The sequence below is a fragment of the Pelophylax lessonae genome (genome assembly GCF_965119305.1).
Source record: "Pelophylax lessonae genome assembly, chromosome: 8".
Classification (NCBI taxonomy): domain Eukaryota; kingdom Metazoa; phylum Chordata; class Amphibia; order Anura; family Ranidae; genus Pelophylax; species Pelophylax lessonae.
In genome coordinates this window covers 6,136,844-6,161,667 of record NC_138775.1, presented here as the reverse complement: position 1 = coordinate 6,161,667, position 24,824 = coordinate 6,136,844, and the positions used below count along the sequence as shown (strand labels likewise).

At 43.5% G+C, this 24,824-nt stretch overlaps 1 protein-coding gene across 1 annotated transcript in view; it reads left to right on the top strand.

The window, feature by feature from the left end:
* The first annotated feature begins 1,074 nt into the window (after positions 1–1,074).
* Positions 1,075–24,824, top strand: part of LOC309561709 (inter-alpha-trypsin inhibitor heavy chain H3-like) — a 58,438-nt gene continuing 34,688 nt past the window's right edge. The window contains exons 1-13 of the mRNA XM_082265695.1: positions 1,075–1,233; positions 3,203–3,369; positions 6,214–6,318; positions 9,089–9,251; positions 9,709–9,819; positions 12,066–12,194; positions 13,137–13,253; positions 14,121–14,289; positions 15,676–15,801; positions 17,163–17,344; positions 19,334–19,519; positions 22,050–22,189; positions 22,269–22,429. Of these exons, the coding sequence (XP_082121821.1) occupies positions 1,156–1,233; positions 3,203–3,369; positions 6,214–6,318; positions 9,089–9,251; positions 9,709–9,819; positions 12,066–12,194; positions 13,137–13,253; positions 14,121–14,289; positions 15,676–15,801; positions 17,163–17,344; positions 19,334–19,519; positions 22,050–22,189; positions 22,269–22,429 (1,834 nt within the window). The 5' untranslated portion in view covers positions 1,075–1,155. The remainder of the gene's footprint in view (positions 1,234–3,202; positions 3,370–6,213; positions 6,319–9,088; positions 9,252–9,708; positions 9,820–12,065; positions 12,195–13,136; positions 13,254–14,120; positions 14,290–15,675; positions 15,802–17,162; positions 17,345–19,333; positions 19,520–22,049; positions 22,190–22,268; positions 22,430–24,824) is intronic.

The window sequence follows — 24,824 nt, the reverse complement described above, 5'->3', positions numbered from 1 at the left end:
TCACATGGTCCCCTCCTCACATCGGAGCCCTCCATCACATGGTCCCCTCTTCACATCATAGCCCTCCATAACTTTGTCCCCTCTTCACGTCAGAGCCCTCAATCACATGTTCCCCTCTTCACTTAGGAGCCCTCTGTCACATGGTCCCCTCTTCACGTTGGAGCCCTCCATCACATGGTCCCCTCTTCACATCGAAACCCTCTGTCACACAGTCCCCTCTTCACATCGGAGCCCTCTATCACATGGTCCCTCTTCACGTCGGAGCCCTCCATCACATTGTTCCCTCTTCACATCATAGCCCTCCATTACATTGCCCCCTCTTCAAAGGTGCTTCAATTCACTCCATTGTGAAGGGAACCCTATACTTTTGTTCAACTCTGAGGCCTCATTTACACCTGAGAGATCTGAAGATGCTTTGAGGCTTCACTAGAAGGACTTCAATGCCTGATTTTAGTCTTCTCATTATATTCAATGGTGCCTCCTAGTCACACCTGAGTGATTTGCACTTTGAACCTTCACTGGATAGTTTGCGACGATCCACATCAGAATTTCCATTAAATTCAGTGGTTCACATCTGTGCAGATTGCCGATTGAAGGTCATTGCTTGAAAAAAGTGAGCTTCTTTTGGGGCAGAGTGACACATTTTGGCCCCGAAAGACTTCAATGGAAGCATCTGAAAAATGTGCAAATAAAGCCTCCATTCACACCTCAGCATCCGGTGGTTTTGAGTTTTTTTACACGCTTAAAGGCAAACTTTTAAAGTATTTTTCAAGCGTTTTTTTTTGCGTGTATCAAGCCTCACTCGTTTTTTGTTTTGTGGGCGGGGCTAGGGGAAGGGAGCCATTCTTCAAACACGTGTGTCACGTATTTACAGGCAACTCCATTAAAGAAGAGCAAACCGTCCAGAAAGCAAGTGGCAATGTTTTCAGACTACAGAACAATGTGCAATATTGATCCGCGTTCCTCTCAACTCTTTCCAAAACTGGAGGCAAACCACCCCATCGGCCTCCTACGGGAACCGCTTGTGAAATTCTGGTTGCGTAAAACGTTTTGGGGTTTGTTTCTCTACAAAGTTACCCATTAATCTAGACGCTGGTTGTTCATTAATGTTCTCAGGAATTACCTTTTTTACTTCGGCTCCTAAAATTTACTAAAATGGCTCCTGTCAAGTGGATGAATATAGCGGTCGTTCTCCTCGCTGTATGTGGACTCCAGGCAAGCCATGGCACTCCGGTAAGTGACCAGCATTCAGCAGGTGTCTATATCATGGTCCCTCCATCGGTAATGGTATGATGGACCTCCAAAAATGTCTTAACCCTTAGAAAGGTTAAAACCTCTTGGAGAGGGACCGAGCGGCCCAGTTTGGTTAACAGTTGCCCACTGATAATCCCCGGCCCTCACGATGATGCTATGGAGTGTACTGAACATGACATGTTATATTTTAGAACGGCACATATTTCATGACGTAGTTTAATTTGAATTGATTTACTAGGGATTTTTGTGACAGATTTTTGCATTTCTTTTTTTTTTTTTATATATATATTTTTTTTTTGTCTTTTGATATGATATCCATTTCTCCCCCCCCCCCCCCATTTTAACCCCCTCCGAAAAACACTGGATGTGATGTGTTTTTTTTTTTTTTGAGTGATATGTTGACACGGTGATTGAATGACAAGGGAAAGGTGGGTTGCACTTTCCCCTATATCACCTTTTTTTTTTTTGTCTTCTTTTTCACTTTTTTCACATTTTCACTATTAAGTATGATTGCAATATATAGTGTCTTGCCATATTTCACTTCACGGAATGTATATGACTGGGGGTAATGGGGGAATTTATGTAATGTTATGTATATTTTTTTTTTAATGTTTTTTTTTTTTGTGAGATTATATATGTATGTTGATAAAATGAATAAAAGATTTAATTAAAAAAAAAAAAAAAACTCTTAATGTATGTACACCCCCCCCCCCCCCCGACAGGGGGATTCACCCTGATTTCCAGTTCCAGAGATCACTGACTCTAGGACAGGAACAAAGAGCGAAAATACAGATTAAAGTTGTCACCAGAAATGGAAGTTTGGTGAATTCAAAGGTGGAACTTCTCCTTTTCTGTTATATCTCCGGGACAGAAAACAGAGAATCTCCACTGCAGGGACAACATTTTGGCTGGAGTTCAACTCTAACATCAGTCTCTGTACCAGAGGAGCTTACACTCTAATGTCCCCTCCCCCACAGTCACACACTATTATTATTACACATTTATATAGCTCTGGAAGGTAACTTACCCAGACTAATCTGTGTTTGTGGGGGGACATTAGAGTGTAAGCTCCTCTGGTACAGATACTGATCTGACTGTGGGGGAGGAGACATTAGAGTGTAAGCTCCTCTGGTACAGAGACTGATGTGACTGTGGGGGAGGGGACATTAGAGTGTACGCTCCTCTGTTACAGAGACTGATGTGACTGTGAGGGAGGGGACATTAGAGTGTAAGCTCCTCTGGTACAGAGACTGATGTGACTGGGGAGGGGGGGGGGGACATTAGAGTGTAAGCTCCTCTGGTACAGAGACTGATGTGACTGGGGGGGGGAGGGGACATTAGAGTGTAAGCTTCTCTGGTACAGAGACTGATGTGACTGTGGGGGAGGGGACATTAGAGTGTACGCTCCTCTGTTACAGAGACTGATGTGACTGTGAGGGAGGGGACATTAGAGTGTAAGCTCCTCTGGTACAGAGACTGATGTGACTGGGGAGGGGGGGGACATTAGAGTGTAAGCTCCTCTGGTACAGAGACTGGTGTGACTGTGGGGGAGGGGACATTAGAGTGTAAGCTCCTCTGGTACAGAGACTGATGTGACTGTGGGCGAGAGGACATTAGAGTGTAAGCTCCTCTGGTACAGAGACTGATGTGACTGTGGGGGGCACATTAGAGTGTAAGCTCCTCTGGTACAGAGACTGATGTGACTGTGGGGGGGACATTAGAGTGTAAGCTCCTCTGGTACAGAGACTGATGTGACTGTGGGGGAGGGGACATTAGAGTGTAAGCTCCTCTGGTACAGAGACTGATGTGACTGTGGGGGGGACATTAGAGTGTAAGCTCCTCTGGTACAGAGACTGATGTGTCTTTGGGGGGAGGGGACATTAGAGTGTAAGCTCCTCTGGTAAAGAGCCCTGGGGGTCTCATTTTTAGATGTGTGATCTCTCTGCAGGTGGAATCCTCGATGGACATCTACAGAATGGACATCGATTGTAAAGTCACGTCCCGATTTGCCCGGACTCTGATCACTACGGAGATCCAGAACACTGGGAACTCTTCTCAGGAGGCGATCTTCGATGTGGAGCTTCCGAAAACTGCGTTCATCACCAACTTCAGCATGTGAGAGTCATACCGATCGCGATTAGCTCATCCTCATTGATACATTGGGATAAAATGTGTCTCACTTATTGCAATGCATTATCCATTGATGGCGCCATTTCTATTTATTAGCACCCCAATGCAATGGAGAAAAGAAGAATAAAATATAATAAAAAACAATTCCATTTGGGTTGGGCTCCATGTATACCCACTTCAGGACCGCCCACAGTGTATATAGATCATTACTTTGACGTTTAATACCGGGGTTCTGGCAGCAGGTAGTTGCCATAATCCCGGTATTTTTTTATACTGCGGGCGATTCTCTGTAAGATAAAAGTGATCCCAACGGCGGATTCGCCAAGGGATCACTTCTAGAGGTGGCGTGAGAAGTGCCCCCCCCCAACTGTTCCCAGACCTCTCGGTTAGCCCGGAGCCAATCTGACCCGATCCACGGCTGGGCAGGAAGCCAAGTGAGGGCAAGATATCTCCCACTCAGCTCTATACCCTTGGAGGACTGGAGTGACTTCCGACGTCACTTCCACCTTCTAACCTTAAAGGGATGATTTTTTTTCATCAAAAAAAAAAAATACTTTTTTTTTTTCCTTTTAACTGTAAATGAGAGATCTGGGGTCTTTTTGACCCCAGATCTCACAATAAAGAGGCCCTGTGATGCTTATTTCTATTACAAGGGATGTTTACATTTCTTGAAATAGGAATAAACGGGATAAAAAAAAATATATATATATACATTTGAAAGGACAGTGTAAAAATTAAAAATAAACAGTAAAATAAATAAGAAAAAAAAATTTGAAGGGACATTGTAAAAATAAAAAATAAAAAGTAAAATAAATAAGAAAAGAAAAATTAAAAGGACAGTGTAAAAATAAAAAAGTAAAATAAATAAGAAAAACAAATTTAAAGGAACTGTAAAAATAAAAATTAAAATAAGTAAGAAAAATATGTAAAGGGATAATGTAAAAATTAAAAGTAAAATAAATAAGAAAAAAAATTGAAGGCATAGTGTAAAAATAGAAAATAAAAAGTAAAATAAATAAGAAAAAAAAATTTGAAGGGACATTGTAAAAATAAAAAAAAAACAGTAAAATAAATAAGAAAAAAAAAATTAAAGCAACTGTAAAAATAAAAAGTTAAATAAGTAAGAAAAAAATTTAAAGGGATAATGTAAAAATTAAAAGTAAAATAAATGAGGGGAGACATTTTTTTTAAAGCGCTTCGTCCCTCTGACCTTGCGCGCAGAAGCGAACGCATACTTAAGTCATGCCCAGATATGTAAAAGGTGTTCAAAACACACATGTGAGGTATCGCCGCAATCATTAGAGCAACAGAAATAATTCTAGCACTAGACCTCCTCTGTAACTCTAAACTGGTAACCTGTAAAAATGTTTAAAAGCATCAACTATAAAGATTTTTAAGTACCGTCGTTTTATGCCATTTCCCAAGCCTGCACAATTTTAATGCATGATATGTTAGGTATCTATTTACTTAATGTAACATCATCTTTCACATTATACATAACAAAAAAAAAAAAAATATGGGCTAACTTTGCTGTTTTTATTCAAAAATTTTTATTTTTCCCCAACTAATTGTGTTTGTAAGACCGCTGCACAAATACGGTGTGACATAAAATATTGCAACAATCGCCATTTTTTTCTCTAGGGTCTCTGCTAAAAAAATATTAATATATAATGTTTGGGGGTTCTAGCAAAAAATACTTATTTAAACTTGTATGCAAACAGTTCCAAAAAAAAAAATTTGAAGGGACAGTAAAAATTAAAAATAAAAAGTAAAATAAATAAGAAAAAAAAAAAACAATTAAAGAGACAGTGTAAAAAAATATAATAAATAAATAAAAATAAAAAGTAAAATAAATAAGATAAAAAAATTGAAGGGACATTGTAAAAATAAAAAGTAAAAGAAATAGAAAAAAAATTTGAAGGGAGAGTGTAAAATTAAAAAAGTAAAATAAATAAAAACAAAAAAAATTAAATGGACTGTAAAAATAAAATGTAAAATAAATAAGAAAAAAAAATTTAAAGGGACAATGTCAAAATTAAAAGTAAAATAAATAAGGAAAAAAATGAAAGGGACAATGTAAAAATTAAAAGTAAAATAAATAAGGAAAAAAAATTTAAAGTGCCGCGTCTCTCCACCCTCACGCGCAGAAGCGAACACATATTTAAGTCGCGCCCAGATATGTAAACGGTGTTCAAAACACACATGTGAGGTATCGCCGCAATCACCAGAGTGAGAGCAATAATTCTAGCACTGGACCTCCTCTGTAACTCTAAACTGGTAGCCTGTAAAAATGTTTAAAGCGTCGCCTATGGAGATTTTTATGTACCATAGTTTTCTGCCATTTCCCAAGTGTGCGCAATTTTAATGCATGACATGTTTGGTATCTATTTACTCGGTGTAACATTATCTTTCAGACTATACAAAAATAAATGGGCTAACAAAAAAAAGTATATTTTTCCCCAAAAAATTGTGTTTGTAAGACCGCTGCACAAATACGGTGTGATATAAAATATTGCGACAGTCGGCTATTTTTTTCTCTAGGGTCTCTGCTAAAAAAAAAAAAAAAATATATATATATATATATATATATATATATATATATATATATATATGTATATATATATATATATATATATATATATATATATATATATATAATGTTTGGAGGATCTGAGTCATTTTCTAGCAAAAAAATACTGATTTAAACTTGTAAGCAAAAAGTATGTGAAAAGGCCGGGTCTTAAAGTGGATACGGATGAATACAAAGTATCATCTAATGACGAGTTAATCACCAGAAATGTATTTCACATGGTCTCTTTTATGTTGAAGGACGGTAGACGGAGTGACAACTGTTGGCGTAGTGAAGAAGAAGGAGGACGCAGAGCAGCAGTACGATCGAGCTGTGTCCCGGGGCGAAAGTGCTGGGCTTGTCCAGTAGGTGTCACTATTATATCGCTTCTCCCACCTTGTGTATGATATTCACTGGTTATTCTTTTTTAGTTTTATATAAAGTCAGAAAGAATTAGAATCCCTGTCAGTCTTTTATTGCTGTCTACTGGGTGATTCATCCTCTAGATTTAAATTAAAATGTTACAGTTTTCACCAAAACAGGAATAGGAAGGTGACCTGCCAATGGGGTTTTACCAGCTCTGGTGACAGGAGAGGAGATTTCTCACATGTTGCAGGCATTTGCTCTTTCTCTCTGTTGTGTCTCCTGGATAGGAAGGGAAGAGAATTTCACCAACTGGACACAGAAAAAAAAAAAAAAAATAGGGTTCTTACCATTTTATATCCAAAAAGATACAAAAGTAACATTGTTTATAAACATTGATGAGACAGTAGATAGAGAGATACAAAGTAACATTGTTTATAAACATTGATCAGATGGGAGATAGAGAGATACAAAGTAACATTGTTTATAAACATTGATCAGATGGGAGATAGAGAGATACAAAGTAACATTGTTTATAAACATTGATCAGACAGGAGATAGAGAGATACAGCGCCGGTTCACATACACGCGACGCCACTTCCCGAGGCGACCTCCGAGATCGCGGTGCGAGCAGCGCGCCGCGACCTCGGAGCGGCCGCCACGGACTTCATAACATTGAAGTCTATGGCGGTCGCCTCCTGGTCGCCCCAAAGAAGCTCCGGACCCTTTTTCTAGGTCGGAGCGACTTGTGTCGCTCCTATTAGAACGGGTCCGCAGCTTCCCTATGGGAGGCGACCTGCGGCGACCTGTGAGGCGACCAGGTCGCCTCACAGGTCGCCCTAGTGTGAACCGAGACACAAAGTAACATTGTTTATAAACATTGATCAGACGGGAGATAGAGAGGTACAAAGTAACATTGTTTATAAACATTGATCTCTAAGACCCCATTCACACTGGGGGGATCCCAGTCAATAACATTGAAGTCAATGCAGGTCGCTCCAGGTCGCCCCAAAGAAGCTCCGGACCCTTTTTCTAAGTCGGAGCGACTTGTGTCGCTCCTATTAGAACGGGTCCACAGTTTCTCTATGGCAGGCGACCTACGGCGACCTGTCAGGCGACCAGGTCGCCTGACAGGTCGCCCCAGTGTGAACGGGGTCTTATTGGCAATCGCAGAGGTCAGACGTTTCTTGTAGTTGGCCACTAGGTTTGCACACATCTCAGGAGGGATTCTTTTCCCACTCCTCTCTGCAGATCCTCTCCAAGTCATTAAGGTTTTGGGGCTGACGTTTTGGTAACGCGAACCTTCAGCTCCCTCCACATATTTTCGATTTGAAGGTACATATTCCTGTTCATCGTCCTTTTGATGCGGTGAAGTTGTCCTGTCTCCTTAGCAGAAAAACACCCCAAAAGCATAATGTTTCCACCTTTACACCTCCATGTTAGATGGTTGGATGGTGTTCTTGGAGTCACAGGCAGCATTCTTTTTCCTCCAAACACGGCGAGTTGATGCCAAAGAGCTCGATTTTGGTCTCATCTGATCACAACACTTTCACCCAGTTCTCCTCTGAATCATTCAGATGTTCATTAGCAGACATCAGATGGGCTGTACATGTGATTTCCTGAGCAGGGGGCCTTGCGGGCGCTGCAGGATTTCAGTCCTTCATAGCGTAGTGTGGTACCAATTGTTTTCTTGGTGACGATGGTCCCAGCTGCCTTGAGATCATTGACCAGATTCTCCCGTGTAGTTCTGGGCTGATTCCTCACCGTCATTCAAACTCCACGAGGTGAGATCTTGCATGGAGCCTGAGAAAGAGTGACAGTTATTTTGTGTTTCTTCCATTTGCGAATAATCGCACCAACTGTTGTCACCTCTCACAATGCTGCTCGGCGATGGTCTTGTAGCCATTCCAGCCTTGTGAAGGCCTACAATCTTCTCCCTGACATCCTTAGAAAGCTCTTTGATCTTGGCCATGGTGGAGAGATTGGAATCTGATTGGTTGATTCTGTGGACAGGTGTCTTTTATACAGGTAACAAGCTGAGATTAGGAGCACTCCCTTTAAGAGATTCCTCCTAATCTCAGCTCATTACCTGTATAGAGGACACTTGGGAGCCATAAATCTTGCTGATTGATCGGGGATCAAATACTTATTAAAATGCAAATCAATTTATAACGTTTTTGAAATGCGTTTTTTCTGGATATTTTTGTTGTTATTCTGTCTCTCACTGGTAAAATAAACCGACCAATAAAATTATAGACTGATCATTTCTTTGTCAGTGGGCAAATGTACAAAATCTGCAGGGATTCAAATACTCTTTTCCCTCACTGTATCTGCATATGATGTCAGTTAAAGCGACTTGACAAGTAAAAAAATAAATAAATAAAAAATAACTGAAACTTGTTCCATTGAACCCCTTATTAACTCTTAGTTTACTCTAATTAGCCCTAATTAACTCCTCCTTACCCTTCTTCCTTTAAAACAGAACTTCACCCATAAATATGACTCTCTCTCCTCTGACTCCTCCCCCTCTCTCTTACAAAATTGGGAAAAGCATTTTTTACGTGCTCAGTGCCCAAAGTGAAGATACAAAGAAATGTCACTTTTACATGCAGAGTTGTGTATATTTGTTTTGGATAAAGCATTGATTGTAGATTTTTAATTTGATAAATAACTCTTCCATGGTAACATAATGTATATAATTATGTAAATGATATAAAATACATGTTCCAGAGTGTTGCCAACAGTTTATAATGTAACATTTGGAAAATTTAGATCCACGGGAAGAAAAATGGAAAACTTTAAAATCTCCGTCAATGTCGAGGCGCGGGCCACCGCCACCTTCAAACTGACCTATGAGGAGTTACTGAAACGGCATCATGGGAGTTATGAATTGCAGATCAAAGTGCAGCCAAAGCAGCTGGTAGAAAACTTTCAGGTAAGATGATGATTTGTACATCTGTGACGGATCCCTCATCCTGTATGAGAGGCTCATATCTATTGGTGGAGAGGGGTTATGTCTGACCTCCAGCCTTCCCTTCAGTCATCAAGTTGGTCCTCTCCTGGGCTAAAATTGCTTACTCTGTTTTCATTGCTTACTGTGAGCTTCTCACAACGTGCTTTTATAGCTGCAGCAAGCCAGATGGAGTCCACATTATTCCCTGGCTGGAGGACATCCAGCATCATCTAGTCATTTGCTCCCCAGCCTGACTGTCCCTGGCCGGCCCCTTTCATTCATTGGATTTCATTTATGGAGGCGGTGGTCTGCATGCAAAATAAGCCTGCATAGAAATGCCCACTTCACCAGACTGACATCTCTTAATGTCCAGCACAGCATACTGTATAATGGGATCTGAACATGAACTATGTATGAATATGAAATGTATATTTGACAGATAACCGTGGACATCATCGAGCCCCAGGAAATCAGCTTTGTGGAGGCTCGTGGAATCTTCATCACAAATGAACTCATAGATGTGGTTACAAAAAGTCACACGGGAAACAAGGCCAGTCTTTCTTTATCTTCCTTTATCTTCCTTTGTTTTTGCTAGTCCTCCTTGGTCACCCCTTGACTTCCTTGGTCTTTCTTTGCATTCCCTGGTCATCTTTTGCCCTTCTTTTGTTTTCTTTGGTCTTACTTTGTTTTTCTTGATCTTTCTTGGCCTTCGTTTGTTTTCCTTGGTCTTCTTTTGTCTTCCTTAGACCTCCTTGGTCATTTTTGATCTTCCTTTGTCTTCCTTGGTCTTTCTTGGTCTTTCTTGGTCTTCCTTTTTTTCCCCATTGCTCCTTGGTCTTCCTTTGTCTTCCTTGGTCTATCTCTGTCTTCCTTGGCCTTCTTTTGCGTTTCTTTTTCTGTGGTTTTTCTTGGTCTTCCTTAGTCTTCCCCAGTCCTTCTTGGTTTACCATTGTCTTCCTTTGTCTTCCCTAACACTCCTTGGCCCTCCTTAGACCTTCTTTGTTTTCCCTAGTCTTCCCTAATCTTCTTTGCTTTCCTTGCCCCCTCCCCCCTTAGTCTTCATTTGTTTTACTTAGTCTCCTTTGCTTTTCTTGGCCCCCATAGTCTTAATTTGTCTTCCTTGGTCTTCCTTTGCCATTCTTGGTCCTCATTCATCTTCATTGATCTTCCTTTGCTTTCCTTGTGCCTCCTTAGTCTTCATTTTGGTCTTCCTTGATCTTTCTTGATCTTTCTTTGTCTTCCTTGGTCTTTTCTTGGTCTTCATTTTTCTTCACCAGTCTATCTTTGTCTTCCTTGGTCTATCTTTGTCTTCCTTGGCCTTCCTTTGCCTTTCTTTTGGCTTTTTTTAGTCTTCATTTGTCTTTCTTTGCTTTCCTTGTGCCACCTTAGTCTTCATTTGTCTTCCTTGGTCTTCCTTTGTGTTTCTTGGTCTTCCTTGGTCTTCCTTTGTGTTTCTTGATTTTTCTTGTTCTTCCTTTGTCTTTCTTGGTCTTCTATTGTTCTTCCTAGTCCTCCTTGATCTTCCTTTGTCCTCCTTGGTCATTCTCGATCTTTCTTTATCTTCCTTGGTCTTTCTTGGTCTTCCTTTTTTCTTCCCTAGTCCTCTTTGGTCTTCCTTTGTCTATCTCTGTATTCCTTGGCCTTCCTTTGCCTTTCTTTTTCTTTTATTCTCTTTGGCCTTCCATCATCTTCCCCAGTTCTACTTGGTTTACCTTTGTTATCTTTGGTCTATCTTTGTCTTCTTTGCCTTCCCTGATCTTCCTTGGTCATCCTTTGCCCCTTTTTTATCTTCTCTGGTCTTTTTTTGGTCTTCCCTTGACTTTCTTGGTCTTCCTTGGTCTTCTTTTGTTTTCCCTAGACCTCCTTGGTCCTCCTTGATCTTCCTTTGTCTTCATTGCTCTTTCTTGGTCTTCCTTTTTCTTTCCCAGTCCTCCTTGGTCTTCTTTTGTCTTCCTTGGCCTATCTTTGTCTTCCCTAATACTCCTTGGCCCTCCTTAGACCTTCTTTGTCTTCCCTATTGTTCCTCGGTCTTCTTTGCTTTCCTTGGCCCCTTAGTCTTCATTTGTCTTCCTTTGCTTTCCTTTGGCCTCCTTAATCTTCATTTGTCTTTTTTTTATCTTCTTTGGTCTTCTTTTGTACTTCCTAGTCCTCCTTGGTCTTCCTTTTTTCCTCCTTGGTCTTTCTTTTTCTTCCCAGTCCTCCTTGGTCTTCCTTTGTCTTCCTTGGTCTATCTTAGTCTTTTTTGGTCTCCCTTGGTCTTCCTTAATACTCCTTGGCCCTCCTTAGACCTTCTTTGTCTTCCCTAGTCTTTCTTGTTTTTCCTTTGCTTTCCTTGGCCCTCTTTTGTCTTCATTTTTTTTTCCTTGGTCATCCTTTGCTTTCATTGGCTCTTGTTAGTCTTAATTTGTCTTCCTTGGCCTTTCTTTGCTTTCTTTGGCAATCCTTAGTCTTACTTGTCTTCCCTGGTCTTTCTTTGCCTTTCTTGGTCCTCCTTTTTCTTTATTTCTTTTCCTTTGCTTTCCTTGGCCCTCCTTAGTCTTCATTTGTCTTTCTTGGTTTTTCTTTGCCTGTTTCGGTGCTCCTTTATCTTTCTTTGCTTTCCTTGGTCGTCCACAGTCTTCATTTGTATTTCTTGGTCTTCCTTTGCTTTCCCTGGCCCTCCTTAGTCTTCATTTGTCTTCTTCGGTCTTCCTTTGCCTTTCTTGGTCCTCCTTTGTCTGCATTATTCTTCCTTTTCTCTGTGTTTTGTATTATTTTATTAAAGCAGTTTTGTACTGAAGTTTCTGTCTATTTCAGGCACATATCACTTTTAAGCCCACTGTGCACCAGCAGCGTAAATGTACCATTTGCTCTGAAACCCTTCTGGATGGCGACTTCACAATAAAATATGACGTGAAGAGAGAAACAACTGCAGGGAACATCCAGGTCAGTTTTCAGGAATCTAAAATAAACCTTTCCTTTATTCTAATAGGGATCTTCAAGGCTGCTGATTTGTTTGGGAAAATGTAATTTAATGTAAGTAGTCAGAGTTAGTTTAGTGAAAGCTGGGAGTGTGATGATGTCATGTGATTTATCAGAGCCAATGTAGTGAAAGCTGGAAGTGTGGTGATGTCATATGATCATTTAGAGCCAATCTAGTGAAAGCTGGGAGTGTGATGATGTCATGTGATTTATCAGAGCCAATGTAGTGAAAGCTGGGAGTGTGGTGATGTCATATGATCATTTAGAGCCAATCTAGTGAAAGCTGGGAGTGTGATGATGTCATGTGATTTATCAGAGCCAATGTAGTGAAAGCTGGGAGTGTGGTGATGTCATGTGTTTTATCAGAGCCAACGTAGTAAAAGTTGGGAGTGTGATGTCATGTGATCATATACAGCCAATCTAGAAAAAGCTGAGAATATGCCGATGTCACATGATCTCTCAGAACCAATGTATTGAAAGTTGGGAGTATGATGATGTCATGTGACCACTCAGAGCCAGTTTAGTGAATGCAGGGGTGTGGTTGTGTCATATGATCATCCACAGCCAATGGAGGAAGCTGATAAAGTGGTCATGTGTTCCAATATAAAGCTAACACTGGCAGCCTGATGGTGCCATGTGATTAGCAAGAGCCAATGTTGTGGAAGATGGCAGCCATGAAAGCTGGTATTGTGATGATGTCAGGTAAGCCAGTATAGTGAATCCTGGGTATGGAATGTCATGTGACTATTCAGAGCCAATGCCTGAAAGCTCATACTGTAGTGTAGTTAGGTCATGTGATAATTTAGGGCCAATTCACTGAAAGTGAACACTAGCGAGCATGCTTCTGCCAGTACAAGGACTTTCTGTTAATATTATTATCTTTCCATATTTATATCTCACTTACAGATTGTCAATGGATACTTTGTACATTACTTTGCTCCCAGCAGTCTCGCCAGGCTGCCAAAAAATGTGGTGTTTGTCATCGACTGCAGCGGCTCGATGAGAGGACGGAAGATACAGCAGGTGACACCAATCATTGATGAGGACCCGGAATGTTCACATTGTCAGCTCTAAAATCCTTCCTAGAGATGAGAGGAGGAAATAGATTGATAACAATTACAATAAAACAATGTCCAGTGTTCATCTGAAAAATAAATCTGATGCCCAGACTGTCTATTATTGTTTCATTATAAGGAGAAGCCAATATAGACTGTAGTGGTGTAACAATGCACATTATTACAAGTTGTCTCTGGAGACATGTAAGCTGCCTCTTCACATTCTATAGTGCAGTTGGCAGCCTCTTATTGGTTGCCTGCAGCAAAGAGAGGGGGGGGGGGGGATTTCTCACAGGAAAATAAATTAAAAGAACTTAAATCCTCCCTCCGGCCTCCCCTTCAGTCTTGCACAGTTATACTGGCTTTCTTTGATTTCACTGCACACTGTGAGCTTCTTACAATGTGCATTAGAAGTTGCAGCAAGTCAGATAGAGCTCCGCCCCATCTCCTGGCTGGAGGACATCTGGCATCATCTAGCTCTTTCCTTTCCAGTCTCTGGCCCCACCCCTTATATTCATTGGATTTCAGTTCAGTTGCATCTTAGAATCGCATGTGGGTGTTACCTATGCAAATACAGCCTGCGTAGGAACACCCACTCCTCCAGACTGAAACACATTCCTTAATTTGAAATTTGCATAACTCCTCCCAGGAGCCCGCCTACTGCTTGCATCAGAGTTGAGGGCTCCTGAGAGGAGTACTGAGGCAGGCAATGCTTTGCCTCCATTGCACAGAAAAGCACAGAGACCCAGTTATGACATCACAGGGACTACAAAAAAGGAATGTAATGAAAATGGAAAGATTTTATTTAAAAATGTCATCTTTTTTTTTTTTTTAGACATTTGAAGCCTTCACAAAAATCCTGGAAGACCTCCCAGAGGAAGACCACGTCGGCATTTTAAAATTTAACGAAGAAATTTCGAAATGGAAGAATAATCTGGTGAAAGCTGCACCGGATAATATCAAAAGCGCAAAAGAATTTGTTGCAGAGATCACTGCAAGAGGGGGTACGGTATAGAGAGTTTATATGTGGGGGTCTGACACCTCTAGGAATGATACATTGTAATCATATATTAGTCTGATATTATTATACTGTGTATCGGGGGGGGGGGGGGGGAGGTCTGGTGAGGTTGACAACTCGGAGGAGGATACATTGTAATCATATATTAGTCTGATATTATTATACGGTGTATCCGGGGGGAGGAGGGGTGTGTGACACCTCTGGGGAGGATACATTGTAATCATATATTAGTCTGATATTATTATACGGTGTATCCGGGGGGAGGAGGGGTGTGTGACACCTCTGGGGAGGATATATTGTAATCATATATTAGTCTATTATTATACAGTGTATTCGGGGGGGGGGGGTGGAGGGGTGTGTGACACCTCTGGGGAGGATACATTGTAATCATATATTAGTCTATTATTATACAGTGTATTCGGGGGGGGGGAGGGGTGTGTGACACCTCTGGGGAGGATAGATTATAATCATATATTAGTCTGATATTATTATATGGTGTATGTATCGGGGGGGGGGAGGGGAGAGGAAGGTCTGGTGAGGTTGACAACTCGGAGGAGGATACATTGTAACCATCTGTTAGTCTGATAATATTATACGGTGTATCCGGGGGGGGAGGAGGTTTTGTGTCACCTCTGGGGAGGATACATTGTAATCATATATTAGTCTGATATTATTATATGGTATATTCCGGAGGGGGGAGGGTCTGGTGAGGGTGACAACTCGGAGGAGGATACATTGCAATCATCTATTAGTCTGATATTATTATAGGGTGTATTCGGGGGGGGGGGGGTGACACCTCTGGGGAGGATACATTTATTAGTCTAATATTATCATACGGTTATACAGGAGGGGGGGGGGGGGGCTGGTAAGTGTGACACCTCAGAGGAAGATACATTGTCACGGTGTTTATAATTGGATATTTTTATTTGGTAAATATGGGAGGGGCCGGGATGTCTGACACCTCGGAGGAGGATACATTGTCACAGACTTTATATTTGGATTTTATTATTTGGTTTATACGGGGGGAAGGGATGGGGAGGGGCCGGGATGTGTGACACCTCGGAGGAGGATACATTAGTCTGATAATATTACACACTGTATAAGGAGGTGGGTGGGGAGGGAGGAGGATACATTGTTACGGTCGTTTTATTTGGATATTATTATATGGTGTATACATGGGTGATGGGGGTTGGGGGGCGGGCAGTGATGTGTGGCACCTCGGAGGAGGATACATTGCAATCATATATTAATCTGATAATATTATACAATGTATAAGGAGGTGGGGTGAGGGAGCAGGGAGGAGGAGGATACATTGTTGCAGTCATTTTATTTGGATATTATTATTATTCTGTGTATCTTGCTTCTCCTTTAGGCACAAATATCAATGCGGCTTTATTAGCTGCTGCTGAAATGCTGAAAAATGACAGAGCGAGCAAAGTGTTCCCTGAGATCAGCGCCTCAATGATCGTCTTCCTGTCTGACGGAGACCCCACCTCTGGTAAGAAGCTCTAAAATATGTCGCCCCCTCATGATCTGATATGTAAAGTGTATCTAAACCTAAAGAACAGAAATGTCACATATTGCAGCTTATCAGTCCTCAGATGTGGTGGCTCCATTGGTTTTCTTAGATTTCACCTGGTGATCCTGCCAGTAACACATTACCTGTCCCCGGGTGACAACGCTCACTCACTGTACTGTATCTATAGAGGAGCAACGTCCCCCCCCCCCTAAGGTAAAGACTACAATCCACCTCCCTCTCTTATCTCCATAAAATGGGGGAAGGTGTTCCGTAGTGCAGAGAGATAAGCTGGGCAGTGCTGAGGTCACTGCAGAGTGCACAGGAGCTTAGCTTGCGGTGGATTTCTGGCAGGATCTGGTGGTATCTGGTTATACCTCAATTTAGTCTCCACCGCCTTTTGTGTGCAACCTCCACCTTTTAGGGCTCATGTCATTGGGGTTACGTGTCATTGAGTGTTAATGTCATTAGGGGTTCATATCATTGGGGGTTCATATCATTGGGGGTTCATGTCATTGGGGGTTCATGTCATTGGGAGCTCATGTCATTGGGGGTTCATGTCATTGGGGTTTCAAGTCAATGGGGGCTCATGTCATTGGGGGTTCATGTCTTTGGGGGCTCATGTCATTGGAGCTTATGTCATCGGGGTTTATGTCATTGGAGTTTCATGGAATTGGGTTTCATGTCATTCGGGGTTCATGTCATTGGAGCTTATGTCATGGGGGGTTTATATAATTTGGGGTTCATGTCACTGGGGCTCATGTCACTGGGGTTTTATGTCATTGGGGGTTTATGTCATTGGGGGCTCATGTCATTGGGGGTTCATGTCATTGGGGGTTTATGTCATTGGGGGCTCATGTCATTGGGGGTTCATGTCATTGGGGGCTCATGTCATTGGGGTTTCTTGTCATTGGGGCTTACGTCATTGGGTTTCATGTCACTGGGGGTTCATGTCATTGGAGCTTATGTCATGGGGGGTTCATGTAATTTGGGGCTCATGTCATTGGGGGCTCATGTCATTGGGGGCTCATGTCATTGGGGTTTCTTGTCATTGGGGCTTACGTCATTGGGTTTCATGTCACTGGGGGTTCATGTCATTGGAGCTTATGTAATGGGGGGGTTCATGTCATTTGGGGCTCATGTCATTGGGGGCTCATGTCAGAGGAAGAAGAGGGAGGTTCAAGATTTTACCCAATGACAGTGACAAGCCAATGGTGATCCAGGAGGAGGGCAGAGCTCTTGTCGCAGGTTACATGCTAGCAGAGATGTAGCTCATCATACAGGAAAATGAAACATTTCTTAACTTTGTAACTTTGAATATTTTCTCTCTTGACTCCTCCCAGGAATCATAGATCTGGACACGATAATGAGGAACGTGAAGGGCGCCATGGAAGGCGTGGCCACGCTGTACAGTCTTGGGTTTGGTTGGGATGTGGATTACAACTTTTTGGAGAAGATGTCATTGGAGAACGGAGGTCTAGCCAGGCGGATCTATGAGGACTCTGACTCCGCCCTACAGCTGCAGGTAAAGCTGTGTGAAAATAATATGGACAAATATGGCCGACGCAGAAGCGGGCCTCCATACTCGCTGGCCTGCTACAGTAGAGCAGAGTAGAGCAGAGGACGGTGTCAGTAGGACAGTGGATGGTGTCAGTAGGGAAGTGGACGGTGTCAGTAGGGCAGTGGACGGTGTCAGTAGAGCAGAGGACGGTGTCAGTAGAGCAGAGGACGGTGTCAGTAGAGCAGAGGACGGTGTCAGTAGAGCAGTGGATGGTATCAGTAGGGAAGTGGACGGTGTCAGTAGAGCAGTGGACGGTGTCAGTAGGGCAGTGGGCGGTGTCAGTAGGGCAGTGGACGGTGTCAGTAGAGCAGTGGATGGTGTCAGTAGGGCAGTGCCATCTAAAGAGCATTATAGGCCCCCGGGCAATGCAGTGCACTGGGGCCCCGCCTACACAATCACCCACGAGAATAAAAATGCAAATTATGGATAAGGCGATATTTATTGGTACAGCAGTGCCAGGCTAACGACAGCTACCAAGTTGGTCAGCTGGGTCCGGTGAACACACACACGGACAGGAGTCAGACTCGACTGTCCTGTGTGTGCCTGTTCCTGTGGAGGCGGACCAGCATTCGTGCAGTTGTGGGCTCCCCCTCCACGGCCCAAGTGGCCTGACAGCAGTGCAAGGCCAACATGTGCTTGCCACCTGCTAAATTCGGCAGCGGGATGCACATGGGAATCAGGAGTAATGCTTGGCTGGGGCTGCTGCGCTGGGCAGGTGGGGCCCCCCCAGGTAAGTGGGGCCCCCGGGCAACTGCCCGGCGTGCCCATTCGGTAAGATGGCCCTGCAGTAGGGCAGTGGACGGTGTCAGTAGAGCAGAGGATGGTGTCAGTAGGGCAGTGGATGGTGTCAGTAGGGAAGTGAATGGAGTCAGTAGGGCAGTGGATGGTGTCAGTAGGGCAGTGGATGGTGTCAGTAGGGCAGTGGACGGTGTCAGTAGGGCAGTGGATGGTGTCAGTAGGGCAGTGGATAGAGTCAGTCGGGCAGTGGATGGTGTCAGTAGGGCAGTGTATGGAGTCAGTAGGGCAGTGAATGGAGTCAGTAGGGCAGTGGATGGTGTCAGTAGGGCAGAGGATGGTGTCAGTAGGGCAGTGGACAGTGTCAGTAGGGCAGTATGTATATTAGTAGACCAGGCAGCAGGGGGAATCAGTGGTACACAGTGAGATTGGGATCTACCCAGACAAACCTGACACACCCAGTGCACACGCTTATATTTCTGTCCCAAATTTTGTTTACTATAACTATCAGGAGGGATGTTTAAAACCGATTTTGGGAAGTATTATTTTACCAAAATAGCAGTGGATTCTTGAAACTGACTTCCAGCAAAGGTAGTGAATGAATCCACAGTAAGGGGTGCAATTGTAAAAATGTTGTTAGAGCTACGCATCCTGTGGAGTTTCATGGGGGGGGGGGGGGGGGGGACAAAATAGAAAGTCCAATTTCTCTCCATGTCAAACTTTATTCATTCATACAAACAGAGCAGTTTGGGAAAATACCACTAGATGGAGCCGACAATCATAATAAATATTTACAAGGATCATCAGCACCATCTAGTGTCCATAACGCAGTATTTCCCTCATTGGGTCTGTTCTGTATAAATGAAAGACATGAAAAGGAAAAATTGCCTATTAACATTCGATTTGGCCTCCATTTGCACAGAACAAAAGTACATGCAGTTTCATAGAACAAATGTATCTACATTTTTTATGTGTTGTATTTTTTTTTTTCTCATTTATTCCTTTTTAAACTAACATGGACTGCAGAGCAATGCTGCCTGACTCATTTTTTTACAGCGAAAAAAAAAAAAATTGTGTGGGTGTGAAGTGTCACTAAGCAAGGATTTTATGCCTTGCCCAATGCATTAGAAGTTGAACAATATGGTCCATGCTCCATCCTGAACAAAAATACAAAGACCGTAGATTTGGTTTAGGACGTTTTTTTAAATGTTTTTGCAGAATTTCTACAAAGAAGTTGCGTTCCCGGTCCTCCTGGACGTCTCTGTACAATATCCCGACTTCCAAGTGAATGATTTGACCCAGAACAGCTTCAATCATTACTACCAGGGCTCTGAGCTGATTGTGGCCGGACACATCGACAATAACGACATTGACGTCCTGATGGCTCAAGTGACGGCTCAAGGCGTGAGTAGAGCAGATAATCGACGTTGCCTCCTCTGTCCACCTTCCCTCACAATGATTTAGAAGATTTTGGGATCTATTCTTTAAAGTGGGTTGGTCTTCTCCAGGAAACAATGGATGACAATTTAGTATTACAGTAACTCCTCTAATATCCTGTGGATACTATTTGCCTGTAGAGAATATCCGAGAACGATACATGACAATGTCTCAAATTTGCTGGCACTTTTCACCATCTTGGCCTTCTGTCCTACTAATGTTGTGTCCAGGGCTATGTCCCGGGATCACAGCACCAACCTAATTAAAATTACTGCACATTCTCAGAAACTCAGGCATTAGTTGCAGGGATCAGGCCATGAGTGGGTGGTCCCTAAATATGATGCCAGGTCTGGGTGAGACCATCTGTCATGGTCAGGGGTCAGGCTCAGAGAGCAGTATCTATAGTAGTAGAGAGGCTCCCACTGACCAGCTGGATAAGTAAAAAGCAGGTCACCCTGGAGGAGGATGTGGGCTCACCTGAGGTGTGGGATCTAAGTAGTAACTGGAGTTCACCAGAACTCCTGATGGTGGGGATGGATTTTGTTGTGTGAGTACCAGGTCGCAGTCCTCAGGATCACCCCACCAGGAGGGGAGCAAGCCGGTGTCCAGTAGCGTATTTAGCAGGTAGGGATTGAGCATAGTCAGTAAACAAGCCAAAGGTCAGTAACGAGTGGTTGCAGGTTGGGATCAAGCAGAAGCATAGTTGAGGAACAAGCCAAAGGTTGGTAAAAAAAAGTGGTAGAATAGATACAGATGGCAGCAAGAGCAAGATATTAGCTGGAGAAAGCACAATGATCTGGTAAACAGGAAGTGCAAAAGCATGGCATAATTAGGAAGTTCATGGGGGGTAGCACAAGTTCAAGGTTCACCAGAAACAAGGTTCAAGGCAAGACTGTCCAAGGAACTGTCCAGGGAGCTGTTCAGCATCTCAGGTGGCTCAGCAAGACTAAATACTGCCAGACACAGCAGAGGTCTCAGGTTCAGACCCGGGTCCTGACACTACCCTGTAGCATGGGTGTAATGGATGGTCCCCACACACTTAGAGATAGGGTCTGGGTGGGACAACCTGTAAAGTGAGCGTGACTTGAGAGTGTCCACCCAACAAGTATATGGACAAAATGCAGACCATGGCCAGGGACCATAATATTGGTTAGTATAGATGCTCGATCAGTTGTGGTTTAAACGTTATAATCAAACCTCTCAAATCTGAATCAGGCTCCAAAAAAGTATGAATTACAGAGCAACAAATGGTGCATAATGATTTGGGAAGTCCTATCTGAGGAGATACTGGAGCCAAAAAACAGCCACTTCCTTTAAAATCTCTACCAGGGGTATTAAGATGGAAGAGGAAGGGGGTGGGGTGCTGGTGACAGCAGTAGTCAAGCTAAGGATGCTTAGCCAATGGCAGGGAACCCAACTGAGTTTTAGTATAAATCAGTTGAATACATTACTGTGCATCAAAACAAATAAAGTAAAAATTCTTAAAGTTTGTTCTCTTTAGAAAGCAGCCTCAGCCTGTGGCCTGTCCCCTGCCAGCAATCTGCAGAAAAGGATCCTTGCTCTCTGTGCGGAAGCAGTGATCTCTGTGCAGAGGTCTGACACGCCCCCTGCGGAGTCCTCCAATCAGCAGAGAGCATGAGCTTTGCCTCTTGCAGAGGTCTAGGTCTATCTCAGCAGGGGGCGTGTCCCACATCTGCATAGAGGCCGCTACTTCCACAAACAGAGAGCAAGAGTCCCTTTCTGCAGTATGCTGGCAGGCTGTCCTACTCAGACTATGACTGATTTAGAAGGGAAAGAATCTGTAAGGCATTGAACTTCTTTTGTTTTGATAAACCTGGAATGTATTTAGTAGATTTAGGCTGAATCTTAAAACATGCAGCTCCTCATGGGCGGGAACTAGGGTTTCCACTTTTTCTTCAAGCCAAATCCCAACACTTTAGCAGCACAGGGCACTTTTTTCCTGTAGTATACACTATTGGATTATAAACAACCTAGTCCTAGGACACCTTTGGGTGCCCCAAGGAGAGTAGTAATGGGGTATGCTGCGGTGAAAAGTGGGTGTGGCCAAATTACTCTTGCTTACATCATTGCCCCCCCTGCCCGCTTCGTAATACTGAACCTACCCTACAGGTACTGCAGTTCCCAGATTTGTGTGTGGTTCTTTTGGTTACTTGGGGAGCCACAGCCCAGTCTGAATAGGGGTTCAAGGTTTCGATCACATTGAAACCCGAACACATGATTCAAAACCTGGACTGTCCGGGTGAATCCTGGACAGGTGGCAACCCTAACGGGAACACCCAAAACTCCATGGTGGGCAGAGAGATAGGCAGGAACTATAGAAGGCAGGCTGATCCCTCCTCTGAAATCCCCGGGAGATATGGGACGCTTGTGAGAGAGTCAGAGCCCACCAGGCTCCACCTGTAAAATAAATATCACTTAAGGGTGGAGTGATCCAGTGGGGTTGTGAATGACTTTGACGTGGACTCTCTTTGGGCAGGCGTCCGAGCAGTTCTCTATGAAATTAGAAACAAATATAAAGGAGGACGATGAGATTGCCAGAGAACAGCGCTATGCATTTGGGGATTTCACCGAAAGACTGTGGGCCTATCTGACCATCGAGCAACTGCTGACCAAACAGTAAGTTATCGCACCGCAACAGGAGAACCGGCCCCTCAGGTAGTTCAATGATAAAAGATCATTTTATATTTCTCTTCAGAATATCGGCAGAGGGAGCAGAGAAGAAGAACATAACAGAGGAAGCTCTGAGGCTGTGTCTGAAATACGGCTTTGTGACTCCGCTCACCTCCATGGTTATCACCAACCCCGAGGATGACAACGACGAGAGGAAAGTTGTAGCCAATAAACCAAAAGAGAATGGTGAGGAAATAATACGTGTCCTGCAATGATCAATATGGCTGATGAGGAAGGCTGTGCATGGTCTGAGCCTTACAAGCTATGGCAAGCAATCTGTGAATTAGGTTAGCTAGGTTGGACACTCTTCTCTTTTTTTTTTTTTTTTCAATACATGGTACATATTAACAGATATTTCTGAGGAAGAGCAGAATTTGTCAATCATTAAACTGTGTCAGCTATATTTCTATGGCAGAACACTACCAAACCACACCTCTGATATCATCTTATTAGTTAGAGTACCTATGAGCTTGTTGGGCATCCCATTCCAAAACCATGACCATTAATATGGGGTAGCTTCCCTCCTCTCATGGCCATTAATATGGAGTAACTTCCCTCCCCTCATGGCCATTAATATGGAGTAACTTCCCTCCCCTCATGGCCATTAATATGGAGTAACTTCCCTCCTCTCATGGCCATTAATATGGAGTAACTTCCCTCCCCTCATGGCCATTAATATGGTGTAGCTCCGCTTCCCTCATGGCCATTAATATGGTGTAGCTCCGCTTCCCTCATGGCCATTAACCACTTAAGCCCCAGAAGATTTTATCCCCTTCCTGACCAGGGCCTATTTTGCGATTCGGCACTGCGTGAATTTAACGGACAATTGCGCGGTCGTGCGACGCTGTACCTAAACGAATTTGACGTCCTTTTTTTCCCACAAATAGAGCTTTCTTTTGGTGGTATTTGATTACCTGTGCGATTTTTACTTTTTGCGCTATAAACAAAAAAATATCGTCAATTTTGCTAAAATAACAATATTTTTCACATTTTTTATATGAAATCCCCCCCCCCAAAAAAAGTAAAAATCAATTTTTTAACATTTTGGGCCAATTTTTTTTTAACCATATGTTTGGTAAAAAAAATCGCAAAAAGCGTATTTTGATTGATTTGCGCAAAAGTTATTGCGTTTACTAACAAAGGGAAAGATTTTTGTCATTTTTGTTGTTTTTTTTTTAACGCGTAATGGCGGCGATCTGCAATTTTTTTTGCGGGACTGCGACATTGCGGCGGACAGATCGGACCCTTGACTGACATTTTTGACACTTTTGGGGTTACCAGTGACATTACTGCAGTAATCAGTGCTATAAATATGCACTGTTACTGTAAAATTACACTGGCAGTGAAGGGGTTAACTTTTTTTTAGAGGGAGGGGTTATGTGTGTCCCTAGGGGCGTGATTCTAACTGTGATTGGCTGCGGCTTGAGGTGTAGGAACAGTGATCAACGGTCCTACATAGTAGAACCGTATGATCACTATTCCTACACAGGGGAGAATGACAGGGCGGCTTGTTTACATTTGCCGCCTGCCTTTCTCCCTTCACGGCGGACGATTGCGAGTGACCGGCAGACATCAGGTCCGCCAGTCACACGCGCAGACACGTTCGTGAACGAGCCGGGGCGGGAGCGCGCCTTCGGGGGCGCGCGCTCGCTCGCTCGCTATTGGCTCCCAGGCTAGTGACGTATATATACGTCACTTTGCCTGGCCGGGGCTGACCGCCGCAGTATATAGTCGTGCGGCGGTCGGCAATCGGTTAATATGGAGTAGCTCCCCTTCCCTCATTGCCATTAATATGGAGTAGGTCCCCTCCCCTTATGGCCATTGATATGGAGCAGCTCCCCTTCCCTCATGGCCATTAATATGGAGAAGCTCCCCTCTCCTTATGGCCATTAATATGGGGTAGCTCCCCTCCCCTCATAACCTATAAATATTGAGTAACTTCCCTCCCCCCATGGTCATTATTATGGAGAAACTTCCCTTGCCTCATGGCCATTAATATGGGTAGTTCACCTCCCATCATGGCCATTAATAGAGAGTAGCTCCCCTTTCCTCATGGCCATTAATATTGAGTAGCTCCCCTCTCCTCATGGCCATTAATATGGAGTAGCTCCCCTCCCCTCCTGGCCATTAATATGGAGTAGCTCCCCTCCCCTCCTGGCCATTAATATGGGGTAGCTCCCCTCCCCTCCTGGCCATTAATATGGGGTAGCTCCCCTCCCCTCATAACCTATAAATATTGAGTAGCTCCCCTCCCCTCCCCTCATAACCGTTAATATGGAGTAGCTCCCCTCCCCTTATGGCCATTAATATGGGGCAGCTCCCCTTCCCCAATGGCCATTAATATGGAGTAGCTCCCCTACCCTCATGGCCAATAATATGGGGTAGCTCCCCTCCCCTCACAACCATTAATATGGAGTAGCTCCCCTCCCCTCATGTTCATTAATATGGGGTGGCTCCCCTCTCCTCGTGACCATTAATATGGAGTAGCCTCCCTCCCCGCATGGCCAGTAATATGGAGTAGCTCCCCTCCCCTCCCCTGCTGGCCATTAATATGTGGTAGTTCCCCTTCCCTCCTGGCCAT